The 15,803-nt window shown below is 35.3% G+C and overlaps 2 protein-coding genes across 2 annotated transcripts; both read left to right on the top strand.

Moving 5' to 3' along the window:
• Nucleotides 1–479: 479 nt before the first annotated feature.
• On the top strand, nt 480–2,736 carry LOC100377082 (small ribosomal subunit protein eS26-like). Its single transcript, XM_002736817.3, has 4 exons — nt 480–557; nt 863–1,040; nt 1,974–2,104; nt 2,607–2,736. The coding sequence occupies exons 1-4, from the start codon at nt 555–557 to the stop codon at nt 2,643–2,645; spliced, it is 351 nt and encodes a 116-aa protein (XP_002736863.1). The 5' UTR covers nt 480–554; the 3' UTR covers nt 2,646–2,736.
• A 2,538-nt stretch (nt 2,737–5,274) lies between these two features.
• On the top strand, nt 5,275–11,405 carry LOC102809095 (uncharacterized). Its single transcript, XM_006819042.3, has 2 exons — nt 5,275–5,345; nt 6,923–11,405. The coding sequence occupies exon 2, from the start codon at nt 6,960–6,962 to the stop codon at nt 8,679–8,681; it is 1,722 nt and encodes a 573-aa protein (XP_006819105.1). The 5' UTR covers nt 5,275–5,345; nt 6,923–6,959; the 3' UTR covers nt 8,682–11,405.
• The last annotated feature ends 4,398 nt before the right edge of the window (nt 11,406–15,803 follow it).

Genomic DNA, 15,803 nt, shown 5'->3' with positions numbered 1-15,803 from the left:
CTTCCCGAGATATCGAGATATACAAAAAAGGGGGGTTTAAAAGGAGTTCTAGACTGAAAAGTTCCCTAGATAGGGGGTGAAATTCATCGGAAAAGCCCGTGAAAGGGGGGGTTAAATTTTCTTCTTTTCCCTAGATAGGGGGGGGGTCAAAAAATGAGGGAACAAGCATAGCCCCCCCCCCTAAATATAGGGAGTGGGGGCGGGATATACATGTACATTTGTGCCTGCTGAATTTAGTATACAGACGAGGAAAGTTATTTCAAACAAATACACTCATGGGTTTCAGAAGATAAAGCACAGGGGCCAGATGTAAAGTGGTGTATCCCTACGCTAGTTCTGTGATTTTATGCACATTTATTTTGAAATCATGATTAAACTGTTATTTATCGGTAAATTTCACTTAATATGTAAATATATTGACTCAGTGCAGTAATGTTGATATGTATTGTACATTTTGAATTTTTTGGGAAATTATCACAACATCACTGTCACACGGCGGACTTCTACTGCAAAATCACACCGGAACTATTTTCCTTTTTCTCGTAGCAGTCAAAATGGTAAGAGTGCTACTGAAATCTCCGAATAAAATATCACAATATTCTAGGTTTTTTGTCGAATTTGCATTTATTTTTAAAACTTGTACGTTATATCTTTATTCCGTAAGCACGTGTTGCGAAATTGTACGGTGTTAATGCTCATTTGTTGTGTTTATTACCGTCTCAATGTGTTTGTGGTCACCGAAACATGTGTACTTTTCCAAGATGGCGGCGCCCATGAGATGAAACCGGGCGTTGCAACTTTAGGAACATTTTCAGTAGTGTTTGTTTTAATACCAATCAAAATAATTTGTTTTCGTCTGCAGACGCAAAAGAGACGTAATAACGGGCGTAATAAGAAGGGACGTGGTCATGTCAAGCCTGTTCGTTGTACCAACTGTGCACGGTGTGTCCCGAAAGACAAGGCCATAAAAAAATTCGTCATCAGAAACATAGTTGAGAGTGCTGCTGTCAGAGATATATCGGACGCTAGTGTATATGAGGGTAGGTAACGTGTATATATTTCGTGTTTGGTCCACACTTTTGTTCATTCTTTTCTTTTTATTTAGAAATTAGAATGTTTTGTGAGTATGTCATACAACCAAACGAGTACAAAAATGGCCTATTCAAAAAAATTCTAGGCTCCTTGACGTTGGGGGAGGACACTTAGGCTGAAACCTATCTAAAAAAAATACAAAATGAGGTGTACACAGCCCGCCGTTTTGGACCAAATTGGTTGAACAAAAACCAGTGTTTATGTAGAATAGGGATTCGTAGTTATCTCTCCAAAAAATCGGTACATCCTAAATACTTTATTGATGAACAAACTTTACATGGGACAAATATGGTACAATGTCAACTATTTATCAATAAAATTGCATTACCGAACTAACTTTATCGTTGATTGCAAATGATGACAATGAGGTTGATGTTTTTTTTCAAATTATTGAGGTCACTGTGAAGTTTGTTCATCAAGAAATTATTTGGTATGTACAATTTATATCATGAAAATTGTATTTTCAAGAGAATTAATATGGACCCTCATTTTACACCAATGCCAAAAAAACAAACCAGTAACTACAGAAACTGCGATTGATTCATAAAAATCCTAATAACACTGAGTTTGACACAAATTTCCTACCAGGAATCTCAAGTTAGGTTAGATGCTGGTTTACACATGCACATTCTGTGTATTCTATTCTGTCTTGTGTGTTCCACCCCATATTGCAGCTGTTGACCAAATGTAAACTACATAGATCCAGGCCCACCCCCTTTTCAAATGCCCTCTATTATAGTTCAGTAATTTAACTTTAAAGTTTGACATTGTTTTGGGAAAATATCGCCTTTTCTGGAACATTTTTATTTATGTCATCCAATTTTTAATCATTCATTGTGCTATGCAATACATTTAATAGAATATTTTGTTGTCTTTTTCAGTCTATGCTCTACCTAAACTTTATGCCAAACTACACTACTGTGTCAGTTGTGCTATTCATTCAAAAGTTGTCAGAAACAGGTCGAAAGAAGCTAGAAAAGATCGTACACCACCACCAAGGTTCCGACCAACGGTATGTAGAAATAAGTGCTTTTATCAAAAGTGTGCTGGCTGCCGATGTTTGCATGCTGTGCAACATAATTTAGTTGTCGTTTATACGTCCCCCTTATGTTGTACCCAAAATTTAATTTTTTCTCACTCCGAATAGAACTTTATATAGTTCTCGTGCATTAAAGCTGAAACCTGCTTTTTTTTTGCCAATAACTGAAAATAAATGATTTCCATCTTTGAACATGAAACTTTCTACATAGTAATTCAAATATGCAGCCTTTGAGACCAATAGGATTGATTGAAATTTTGTGTGGGTACTGTAATTGCAAATTGTCTGAAACATTGATTTTGAATAATGGTTTATTGTATATACTGAGCTAACAAATTCCTATTTTCCGAACAATGTTTTTTCTGTTAAACTGTATCTCTGAGCTAGTAAATATTTCACATTGATTTTCAACATGCCTCTAGCAATTTTGAAATGTTCATAATTGTTTCTAATGTGCTTTAACTTTATATTTCAGCCTGGCGGGGCACCACGAGCTGGACAGAAGAATGTGTAATAATAAACTAAACAATTGCAATGGACTGTGACTGTACAATTTATTAGTACTCAATCATTAAAACCAAATAAAAAGCCACAGAGTAAATTCATGTCTTTGCGTTTTGTCTTTTGATTCCCAGCCTGTAAGTTGTGTGTACTATACTCACGAGATGAAGCATGTTTGTCATGCTGCGACTATAGTACACACATTTGTGTCTACAGCATTGAACCCCCATGAATGGCAAATGAACAAGATGCAGTTGTGTCGGGTACTGTGAAGGCATGAATTATTCAGATTATCACTATTATTATCACAAAATTAATTTCATGTGTGAAATTACAAGAACTGTCTTCCCTGTACAATTAGTAAATAAGAACCCAAGAAAATTCATAAGAGTGAAATTACCGGTAAATCTTGAAATTGTTTACTATAATGCAGGTAATGAATTTGTTTGTCTTTGGACAAATTGTAATATTACTAAATTTACAAAGGTTTCCTAAGGGGGGGGGGTTGTTAACCATCCATTGTCATTCAACCAAATTGCTTCTGTTCAAAACGATTACAAAGTTCAATTTTGAGAACTTAATAAGGGCGCACTGATTGGTTTCAATGGCAACTACTGGTTGGAATGAGATTATTTTATAGAAGTTGCAGGTGGCAGTTGATTTGTAAGAGCTTTGTTTACTATTTCAAAGATGTCGGTGAATACAATTGCACCCTGGAAGGAGCACAGATAAAAGTCCCTTGTAGTAATAGGGTTAAATTCATGACTGCCACAATGCTGTCCAGAATGAGTTTCAAGATATGTGGCAGTTTGTGGTGGGGAGTTAGATACAAGACTTGGGGCCTGTTAACCGTTAAAAGCTAGGTAGGGTGTTCGGAGGGATCAGGAACATTAGGAAGAAAAATACAATGTTATTACCTTGGTAATCTTGAAAGGTAAATTGATGTTTTTACACAAATATTGACTTTGAAGTGAAGAAGAAAAAAATGTTTTGCCCAGTGTTTCTTTCATCAGCTTCCTATCCCATATCTGGAGTTTCTAATGGTCAACCCCTTAAAACAACATTTTAGAGTCAGAATACTTTATAATTGTGATATCAAGACTTCGGCGCGCTATTGCAGTTAAGTCAAAAAATTAAATATCTGGTAGAATTTGATGCATTGAAGAATAAACTGTGAAGAAACAAGCTGCTCTCTGATTGGTCTGATTTTAGGTGTTAAGGTTCAGCAGACAGCCCAACTCTGCCCTACAAGCTAAATTTGCACCAAATTTATTCAGGCCTAGAATATTTCTACAGAATTTCAAATGTAGTTTTTCACTTGTAGTTTTGTCCCATTTGTTTTCATCCAAAACTTCAATTCCCCAAATTTCTGAACCATAAATGAGTACTGGAAGAATACATGTTCTGAACAGATAGATAAATGTTTTACAGTTGCATTCAGGTGGAATGTGTCTTAACATTGCATATAAGGCTCTGTTGGCTTTATCTGCCATGTTTTGTCTGGCTTCAGTAAATTTCCCATTGGACTGCATTGTAACACCTAAGTAATTATAGGAGTTAACACAGTTGATATGATTTCCAAGATATAGGAATTTATCATGTGTTTTTAAACCTGTTTTTCTGAAAATAACAATGTTTTTTATGTTAAATTGACACTAAGTTTCCAATTAGAACAATAGTCTTTTTGAAGACCAGTGTTTGTTGTGGAAAGTAAAATTAGGTCATCTGCATAGAAGAGTGAGCTAATTTTAGTGTCATTTTAATAGTGAAACATGGTCTATTGAACTATCCTGTAATACATCATTTAAGTCATTAATATAGATGTTAAAAAGCATAGGGCTGATTACACAGCCTTGTTTTACTCCCTTAGTTGTCTCAAAAACAGAAGAAGTCTTGTTTCCAAGACAGACAGTGAAATCTTTTGATTTTGAAACAGTTATTAATACGTTGGTATTTCAGTTTTTGCTAACTCATTTGTTTATCGAAATCACATCAATCACATGATGTACATCTACAAAGTTTAGTGACGTTATTTACAACGAACAGTATTGATTCACTAGAAGTTGATGTAGATTTATCCATAGCATGATAAAATTGAAATAGTCATACATAGACATTCGATTACAACCTAGAAATTCAATTAAAATATTCAACTTCAGCAGGATGAAGAATTTCTAACATAACAATACAACATGAATATCACTCCTGAATTTCAAAAAAATGCAGAATACATCCCACTGATTATTGGAATCACCATAAAAATCCTGAAATATTGAAGCACTGAACCTGTAGACTGTATTGAAGGTTATGCCTCGCAAGATTCTTCACTCAGCATGACTTTAATTTTAATAGAAGAGTCTAAAAATTTAATAATTATTTTCAGGATTCTGTTGATGTCTCATGAACTGTACACAATTCAAAACCTTTGTTGCCACTGGAGGGCGCTCATTAATTTGATTAATTAGTCTGGCTCAGTTTCAGCTACCTAATGTTTATGTTGTGAAAGTTTGAAGTGTGCTGCGTGGAAATCATTTGTAATGACCAAATGAGTTTTTAATAAACAGTGTGTTATCAAATGCGAAAATAAAACATTTGCACTTTCTACTGTGGAGGAACTGAGAAGCAAACTAACTAATTTCACCATTTCGTTGTTTGTGCTATTTTTACTCCACTGTGATTTTGTGTTCGTCTTTGTCGTACAGAAAAAAACGCGGTGAGTATGAGCCAGTGATAGTTTTACCCAGATTGATATATTGTTAATTTCAGTTAACGAACTTGTGCTGTTGACTGACATAATACATCGTGGCCATTGATCGCGATCTGTGCAATCAGACCCAATCTTCAAGACACGGCCCCAACTTGACCATTGACTGAGTTTATGACAGTCTTTCACACTAATCTGACTGCACATATCTGTAGATTGGGGAGGGGTCATCTTTTGAACCCTTAATTGCGTCCTTGTCGAAAATTTACATTTCATGGTATGCTCCTAACACTTTTGCCTGGTTCTGTAATACTGAAGTGATGTTGCTATGCTGTGTTCGATGGCGCGTATATGGAAAAGCAGCTGTTGTCGGTGTTGCAGTGTAAATAGTTGTCTAGCCGTAATGTAGGTAGCTTCGGAGCCACGTTTTTCGAACCAGTTCGCCGTGTGCTAATTGTGTGCCGCTGTTCTTATCTCGGTCCATATAGCTAATGATAGACCATTGACGAAAGAGCACATCATTCAATAGAGGCACTGTGATACAATAATAATAATCTTTATTGCATCCTTACAAATACAATCTTTCTATCAGTCTACAGCAATAAAGTAATAAAAGGAAGTCGAGTTAGTTAATGATAAGATAAAAGTAAATGAAAGTGCCTTGTAATGAGTTTATAAAGAATTTTCGTTTCTGATTTCAAAAGATCTGTAAATATACTTCCCAACTTGTTTAATTATATTTTGGTTATTTATGCTCATCAGATATATAAATGTTTTTTGTTTATTTTCTATTTTTTTAGAGAGTTCAATATTTTCCTTCATTTCGTCTCGATAATTGTTGTAGAGATGACAATCCATGAAGAAATGTAATTTATCTTCAGTTTCATTTTGAGGACAGTTTATGCAAGTTCTATTATCAATTGGAGTTTTGGGTTGAGTGTGTCTACCTGTTTCAATAGCAAATCTTATACGTTATATATAATATACGTTATTATAAACCCAATGGTTTTTATTTGAAATCAGAATCATTTTATTTATTTGTTAAATTTATCATTTTAATATTTCAAGCAATAGCTTTGCACAAAATTTGGTTTAAATTGAATCTATTCTCTATATATCGCATTTGAGAATGGTTTTGTTCACTCACTGTGTTCAAGTCAAGGCAGTTTTCATTACACTCCAGTTACTCGTTGATACAGATTACCCCCAGTAGTTGTGAAAGTTGCCCACAGGTGTAATAAAGGGTTGTCTTGGCAAATCTCACATATGAATCTATTGTCTAGACAACATAGAATACAATAGGTGGATGTAAGGTGGTCCACCACTGAGAAACATTGCCTGCAAAATTAACCGTGATTCAGAACTATCGATGAACAGGGCTAGTCCAAAGTTGTAATTTGAAGATGACCATTCAAACATTATGTTTCATTATATTCAGCCATATCTACCCATTCTCATATTTCTTTATTCCAGCTTTCTGGAGATGTCTACATTGCTATGGTTACATGCTCAGTAAAATATAGAGAATGATTAGTTAATATTTGGGTGTTTTTGTATAACAAACAATGACTTTTTTTTTTTTACAGTTAAGATATTCTGTTGACTGCGTGCAATTGGAATATCATGGAGGTTTTATGCTGTACTAGATGTCCCTATACGACAAATAATATGTCTTTCTATGAGAGTCATCTGGAGAACCACAAAGGTGACAAAATCTACAAATGTCGATATTGCAACTATATCTCAAAGTATGCTGGAAATCGAATGGTTCATGAGCGACGTATGCATCTCAACAAAAAGCCATATGAATGCAAGTACTGTGATTATGCCACTGTACAGTCGACCACGCTTCACAAGCATGTGTTAGCGCACCATCGCGAGCAGTGTATTTATAAGTGCCCGCATTGCGAGTTTTGCTGCGACAGTGAACCAAGGTACACTAAACATGTTGTTAAACACGCTGGTGATAGTTTAAGTGAGCTTCCGAATGGACTGACAGAAACTGTGAGTGGCATTGGGTCAAATCAGTCAGCAACGAGAGAGCCATATACTGTAGTCATTGATAATGGTGTCCCTGAGATAAGCATAAATAATGATGCTATGGATATTAAGATTGAAGGTGAAGCGAGTGGAAGCGGTAGGCATAGTGATTCGCAGTATACGAGTACCGAAATAACTAATCTGTACACTGCGCAGTCGGTTTCTTTAGACAGTGCTTCCGCCAATCAAGGTGAAAACAATTCAGGGAATTATGGAAAAGACGACTTTTCTTGTAACAAATGCAGCTTCAAAGGACAAAATCTCAGGAGTCTGTATGGCCATATGCGAACACACGCGAAAGAAAAAAAGTTCAAATGCCGTTATTGTGATTACAGCACGGCTTATCCAACTAATCGGCTTATTCATGAGCGTCGCCATCTCGGAAAGAAACCGTACAAGTGTAAGCTTTGCCCATATGCGGCTACTCAGTCAAATACTCTAAATGTGCACATGAAACAGAAACACAACACGTGTATTGAAAAAATTCATTGTAATTTGTGTCAGTTTCAGTGCGTGCTAGAAGACGTCTTCATTCGTCATTTGAGAGATTTCCACGCTGATATTGCAGTGGTTGACCCCAATTCATCTCAAACTGAAAGCACAGTCAGTGGGAATAGCCATCTCTATTCCAATGCAGGTACAAGTGTTACCTACAGCACTTCAATAGGGAATATGCTTCCGCCTTTGTTGGCTGTTTCAAGTACATGTGCGGTTAGCTCGGAAAACCTGAGTAACTCTACAACCACCGCTCCTGCACCTATGTCTAACTATTTCTCTGACTTTGACTGTTTTGTGAATCCGTCAACGACCTCTACGCCATCTCGGCCAACTATTTCTGCCAGTGGAACAGTTGATGTATTAAGTCCAATTGCTAGCACTTCAACGAATGATGTTAACGCTGCTGATGACGTTTTGATGGAAACTGAGTCACCCGCAAATCCAAATGATGAATCTTCTTCGCAAGACAGAATTCAACGAGATCCCTTTCCGATATCGTTACACCGTCACAACCGCCACACAGCACGCTCTGCAACACCCACATCCTCTGAAGTGTCAGCGACCTCAACACAGAAGTTTTCCACCGCCACACAAACCTCGTTGACTACGCAGGATATTGTATCAATGCTGAATGAAAAGAAAGTATTTCGTTGTCAGCATTGCGATATCTTGTTTCCCGATAACGTACTCTTCACAATCCACAGGGGGTTTCACGGATATGATAAACCGTTTCAGTGTAATATATGCGGACATGATTGTGGAGATAAGTACGAGTTTGCATCTCATTCACACAGCTGCCAGACTTGATTTTCGCCAATTTCATCAGTATTTTTATTTGCTCTTCAGCATATGGTCTTTTTGATTGTCGACTGTGGGGAAGTGTACATTTTTAATCGCATTCTGCCAGATATGCTTTTTATCAAATCTATTGTCATCGTTTTTATTCACACAGCGTTAAGTCCATGATGTTTATCTTTTAGATGCATTGACAGGAGATCAATGCTTTTGAAGTGAATAAGTTGTTTCAAGCTATGAATAGTACTTCGATTTCAGTAAAACTGTGCTACTAACTGTTGAATTGAACCAATTTCTATTTTTCTTGGGATAATATATCTCTCTGTCAATGTCCTTTACACCAAAACAGATTTGTTTTTGGGTTTGTCATCGTGTGCCTTGAATCCACTCTGATTTTAGCAATTTCCAGAAAGTATTTTAATTAAAAGAATATCTTTTTTTATTTATATTTTATTTTTAAAACTGGACACTAAAATACTTCTTTAGACTCTTTGATGTTTTTGTCAAAGATGTATCTTTTTTATTTATTTTATTTTATTTTATTCTATTTTTAATATTGGACTTTAATATACATTTTTAGGTTCTTTGATATTTCTGGAGTACTGAATATGATGATATAATTCTCGCAGACAGCCCTAAACATTTTAATTTTGTGGATTTTTAGGCAATTAATATCATTTGCCATTCGATATTTAGGTTTGTATTTTATTTGCTAAGATTAACGAAATTTCTCAAATATGTCACATACATCATCAAAAAACATTAAAAAAAAATTATCGTCTGAGAGAACAACTTCAAGGAAGGTATGGCAGTCAACAACAAAGTCGACCTTTAACATTTAATGTCAGTGTCACTCGATTCTCACCAAATTCCATTGATTCACCCACCGTTCTTCAGCGTGTTCATGCATTTTTTACTGGATAGCAGTTTTAGTTTTTAGTTGAAATTCATGCATATTAATTTATTCAATTTGCATAATAATTACCTAATTTTAATAATTTGCATAAACAAAATAGTAAATTTATAGGTGTTTCATGGATATCTATAATACCACTCATCATTCAAAACTTGGTGCTTTTGGTAGTCAACAGATCTGATTACTTCAGTGTTGTGAAATCCTTGCATATTAATTACCTACTTTGTATAAATTGGGTCATGTGACCTTATTCACATGCATAACTAATATCTCAGGCACTGTTGCATTCAGGGTTATGCATTTTTCCCACAATATTGAAGGCATCGGACTAGAGATGGCAACAAATCAGATGCCCATATATGGTCATGTGACCTAATTAATATGCATAACTAATATATTAAGCATTGCTGCAGATAAGGACATGCTATGATGAAGGCATTGAATGATGCAGCACAGGCTGTGGTCAAAATAAGGCACATTTTGCATGCAATAAATGCAATTTTTGTATGTGTACTGTGTATATTATGTGTAATACAGTATCCCTTATTTGTATTGCATTCCTCCAATACCCTCAGCACATGGGAGTTCTTTCTAAGCTTTTCTTTAATTTTTTTAAGATTGTACATTGCCACAGCCTTGACTGAAAAGATGAAATGTTAGTTGTGATAATCTCCTCGAAATCATGTTAATTTCAGATAAATATTTGTGTCCTCATTCTTAAATTTGGATTAACAACATTATCGCAGAGTTATGTAAATTAGCCATTTGTGTATAACCCCCCCCCCCCCAGCACTTTCCTTAGTGTGTTAAAGCCCAATAGACTCATGTCAAAGTTGAAAAATGTGTCGACAGATGAAAATAACACCAGGAAGACCACTTTTGCCTGTATTTGCATGCATGTATTTGAAATATAGAATAATCTAAAAATATGAATACCATAAACCATGAAAAAAACCTGGATGTGCAACTGCAATACTTACTTGAATGTTGTTTCTAACCATGAGTTCACAAATTCTCGTCATTGATATGCACGCGACAGTCTAATATCTGTGTTTTTCATTTATATCAATTTATCAAATTCAGACCTCATTTATTAAGGAGAGTGATCCCTCCACTTGCCTATCACTTCTCCAAATGAAGACCCATGAGATCTAGCCATCCCTTCATACCAACTGGAGAGTCTTTATTTTTTTCACAAACATACCGACTATGTAACTGTCCTTCAATGACAAACAAAACCCCTTAACTCGGTGTCTATTCAATGCCGTTATGTAAATTAGGTGAAACTTCCCAGCAACTGGAAATTGGTAATTTTAAGCTGTCATTTATATTTAACCATTTTTATTTTTCTTATAACATAAAACTTACTTAAAAATAATGAGCAAAAAAATAATAAACATTTTATAGCAAATTTCTCCTGGCAACTTAATGTGCATCTAGGAATTTATACATGCCTGTGATGAGATCCATTGGACTGCCATCTTGGATTTAGATGCCATCTTGGATTGGGTCGCCATCTTGGATTAAATAGATGTAACTTTTACATTGCCAGCTTGTCAGCATGGAAATTTATGTATATTGCAAACTGGTAGTCTTTGGTGAAATTTATGCGCAAACTAGTCTACAATGTTCATATCTGTGTTTGATATTTACATATTACATGTTGATATAAATAATAGTACATATGCAAAGTAGTTTTTCCCCCATCTGTATTAGCTTATTAAGTTTTGAAAATTTGTAATGTGTATATCTGTGTTCATCCTATGAAATTAGCATTATAGCGCTAATTTGGGATTATTATTATTAAAGAATTGACTTCATTTTGTCGTCATCTCCATTATATGAATGATTTTATTACAGTATGCTAATCATCAATATATTAGGATAAAATGTACCTCATTTGGTCCATTGGAACACGTGAACTAAAAATTGGATTTATTTTATATATTGGATCAATTTAAATATGGCTTTGTTTGGCCATTAACATACCTACCTCATCAATTTAAGTACGTATGCTACTAACTTATTAAAATGCCATCTTAATATTGATATCATATTTGCTTGGATTGAAAGTAGTGGAAACAATTGCATGAATTTTTTTGTTTTAGAACAGCAGTTCTATTACGTTATAACTCGTAATCCAATGTATTCATCAATTTGTAGTATCAATATTAAAAAATTGCATGTTCTCGTCCATATTGTATCTTTAATGAAGGTCATGGCCACAGGCACCTGAATTGGTTTATATGAATGTAAATGAAAGTAATTTATTTACTTAATATAGAGTCTCTATATATTATATTATATTATATATATTCATTCACAGTCATATTAATCTGTTCAAGTGCCTGTGATCATGCCTAACACTTCTGATATTGGAATCTTGTGAAATTTTGCTAAATTATTTTGGAGAACATTTTGAAAAAAACATGGTACTCACACTTGTTTTAAATGATGAATTCTACTGGTAGAACTATATTTTAACCAATTTTTAATTTAAAATGGCCACCAGAGTAGGACTAACGAAATAGAGAAATCAGTTTGTAATTGTTTTACTTGCAATTCTAGTTTAGATTTTTTTTTTTAATCATTATTTTTTATATTTTATTTTGTTTAAATTTATTATTTATTTGCTAGAATTTTGTATTTATCACTGAAGACAACAAGTCATATAAATGGAGCCTTTCACTTAGCCAGATATCAATAATTTGTAGTGATTTTCTTATTTCTGCCGTTAGTAAACCCCCTTCAATGAATTTTATTTTCATTACCACAGTATTTATATGTGGATGTAAAAACAAACGTAGAAGAGAACAGTTTAGTGAGGGCGTTTTTGGTAAACGCCTTTCTCTTGCGTCTTTCGAAGCACAATCGGTAGGGTAGCCTGACGAGGTCGCGTGAGTTGTGTTGTCCTGATGCCGTTCGGCTGGCGAGGGCCGATTCACGCCTACATGTCAAGTTATCGTTAGGAGTGTGCGGCCTTATCATTTTTGACCTATCAAGTTGCAGAGCACTGTTTTTTAGTAATTACATACGCACTTTATGTGGTTCGATTTCAGAACGCAGATTGTGGTGAAAAAGGATACCCATTCGGGTGACACATATGCGTATAGCTAATATCTGTGGGAAACTTGAACCCATATTGGTCCTGGTTGTCGTCAGTGCGTATTTCCAGGACCATTCACAAACATGCGTTTTGGTTGAAATCAGCGCATGGTGGGAGGTGGGGTGATCTTCAACTATCCCGGATGATAAACGGGTACGTGAAAGGTTGCGTCGATATCATTTGTATCAATGATCGTCCGTCCATAACAACATTTTTAACAGATTCACTATATTCAAAATGACGAACGACTTCACAACCAAACACAAATACAAACATGACATTTTGCTGATATTCGATAGAAAGGAAATTTTATTTTTGTGAAGCACATTATCATTAATGTTACATCCCAAAACGATATGCTCTCAGAAAAAAGTTCCCCGGTTAAAACTAGAGAAATTTTAGTCTCTAAACGCATTTACTGGTTACACATTGAACCACGAAATACTATAACCGTTTTTTAAGTTATAAATTCCATTCCGACCGATTGCATCATTTGTCCTACAAATATTTGTTCGTGGGGGCGGTTGAGACGATGATATATAATACGTATATTTTATTATTTGACAATTATAGATCATGTGTACTGATATTTCAAACATCAATACAACGACTAATGTGAGAATTTACGTAATTGTGGAAAACTTTGGGACGAGCTGTTAGTTTATTGTTAAACCGGTACGAATGAATTGTTTTGATATCATGGTTAGTAAAATGAATTTGCCTTCAAAAAAGGACACCCACAATTATGAAAAATCAGCTGGTTTCACGGTGTTTGAAGGCAATGGCGAGGGCTTGGCGTATGATAGTGCATTTCTCATCACTTATGCATATCAGTGTGAAGACGCCACTGATTCCCACATCCTGCACCCGACCCTGACTGTGGGCGAGAGGGGAAATATACATGTTCTTATTCAAAACAGATCATAGTAAAACGCGATGCATGTCCAATCATTTTCCGGAGTTCTTTTCACATCAAGTGAGCCCGGCAAGTGAGCAACAATTTGAAACAAACGGGGAAAGTCGAATCACACTCGGATGTCAAATTCTCTTTTCTTTACGGAACCAGCAAAGTATCATATGTCTAAAATGAAACATTCTCTAACCTGGCAACAAGTTTACACGCATGACAACGAGCGGAGATTCCTTATACACGGATACAGACACGGACGGATGGTAAATGGTTTGAAGGGGGCAAAGGGGATAGCTGGTACAGGTTACTGGAAATAAAAAGGCATTTTACGTTTTTACGGGAATTAAAACGAAAGTTCCATTTACAGTAAAAAAAAGAGGATTTTACACTTTAATATTTAATAATTTGTGTTTAAGAATCAAAATTGGAAATTGTGTAAGAATTACGACATTTAATGTGGGAACTGCGTTATACGCCTGAACACTAAGATCTTTGTACAAATTACGGACGAATAAAATAACTGGTTACATTTTACACCTTGCCCATGTCTACGAAATTACGTTTGTCACTTATTTAAATTACATTATTACGAAAATAAAAAGAACTGATTACAGCTTACGAAAATACCCCTTGCCGACCCTCTGGTTTGGGTTTGAATCCAAAGTGAATCTGTAGCACTATTGAACACACACACAAAAGATATGGGTTATGGCAGGGATTCGACATGTACTACTGCAATAAAAAAAATACGAGACCATTCAACATAGCAGTAGTCTGAAGATAACCTTGGAGAAACTGTTATACCTTCCGCCCAGCGATTTATACACACAAACGCGTTGGATGAATACAATGTATTTCCCTCTGAACTGGAAGAGCCGGCACGTTTATTATGTTTCTCTTATTAATAATCATACTTGTGTAGATTAGTACATACATTAGTAGATCATTAGTAATGGCATAACTTTATCGCAAATGCCTGTTTTTTATATTAGGGTTGAGTAAACTGGATATAGTTCTATGCAAAAAAATCTACGCAGAGAAAATTTGAAATTATGATAACAAAAAACACACACATTGAATAGAGCAAAGCTAATACAATGTTTAGCATGATCAACGTACAAAATAATATACCTTAAAACTTTTAAGTGAATGACAACAATGATCCGTATAGTTAGTTTTATATAATGGTCAACGCCGTTAATAATATATGACTCTACTTTATTTGTAAATCCATTAGAACTGTAACCAGACAATGGGTGCGTGGTGTCAGATGCACACAGTAATATGTGCGTGAGTAAGTAATAATCAACTATTTCAATCAAATGAAAATATGTCTGTACTTATAACCTTTTTTTGCAGTGAAAACCACCGAGATTTCTCTGGATGTTGTCAGAAGATCAGAACAACTGAGTACCTACTTTATTTTTATTACTCGACAATATTTTGAAACAAAGTAATCAACCCGTTGTTTTAATCTTACAATACCCAATCCCATTTTTTCTCTGCGCGAACGTGAGAGAAAACACAACATCTCTAAGTTTATTTTTCTCAGTACTAGTAATTTATATACTTAGTTAGTTTTTCCACCTCAGCTTGAGTCTATATTGAAGTCCAATTGAGGGTATATTATATAAGTCATTGAGTCAGTTGTTGGATTTCCTACAAATTTGTTCCGCATTTCTAAAATAAAATGTCCGGTATATCGACTGGATATGTTACAGAAGAAACATGCATTAAACTCTGAGCTTGTTTGTTACACGCCGCATTCTTCACGGTGATTGGCGTGTTGACCGAGAAAACACTTTCAACCGCGTTTCGACTTTATATGCCCAGTCGCTTAACCACTCTCCGATATGTACCTGTATTTCATTGCAAATATCCCGTGTTGTCAGTGAAGGGCAGTGGTCGACGTACACACTATTTTACGTGCGCTGTAAACGTAGTATGGAACCCACATCACACGACGCGGCGCAACGACCATCGCATTTTATAAAGCGCACATTTATTTTTTGGAGAAAATAGAATCGTCACAGAAAACTAAAAACTGACAAGCAGTTATGCGGCTAAAAAATATCATAATTAGTACAGGCAGTTTTGTTTCTAGCCATATTTCGGGGTTCGTGCCCCCATGAATGAGTTCCCGCCCAATATTTGTCTTGAAAGATCGCGTGAACATGGTTTATATATGTATTTGCCTATCAT

This window comes from Saccoglossus kowalevskii, chromosome 22 (genome assembly GCF_978046115.1).
Source record: "Saccoglossus kowalevskii chromosome 22, keSacKowa6.1, whole genome shotgun sequence".
In the NCBI taxonomy this organism is placed as follows: Eukaryota; Metazoa; Hemichordata; class Enteropneusta; family Harrimaniidae; genus Saccoglossus; species Saccoglossus kowalevskii.
Note: the sequence above shows the minus strand (reverse complement) of the source record. Positions and strands in the feature narration are given on the sequence as shown.

Bases quoted from the DNA above. Each gene is read 5' to 3' on its own strand.
- LOC100377082 (XM_002736817.3), top strand. The intron at 1,041-1,973 runs GTAGGTAACGTG...TGTCTTTTTCAG, and splicing joins GGACGCTAGTGTATATGAGG to TCTATGCTCTACCTAAACTT. The intron at 2,105-2,606 runs GTATGTAGAAAT...TTTATATTTCAG, and splicing joins CACCAAGGTTCCGACCAACG to CCTGGCGGGGCACCACGAGC.
- LOC102809095 (XM_006819042.3), top strand. From the start codon at position 6,960: ATGGAGGTTTTATGCTGTACTAGATGTCCCTATACGACAAATAATATG.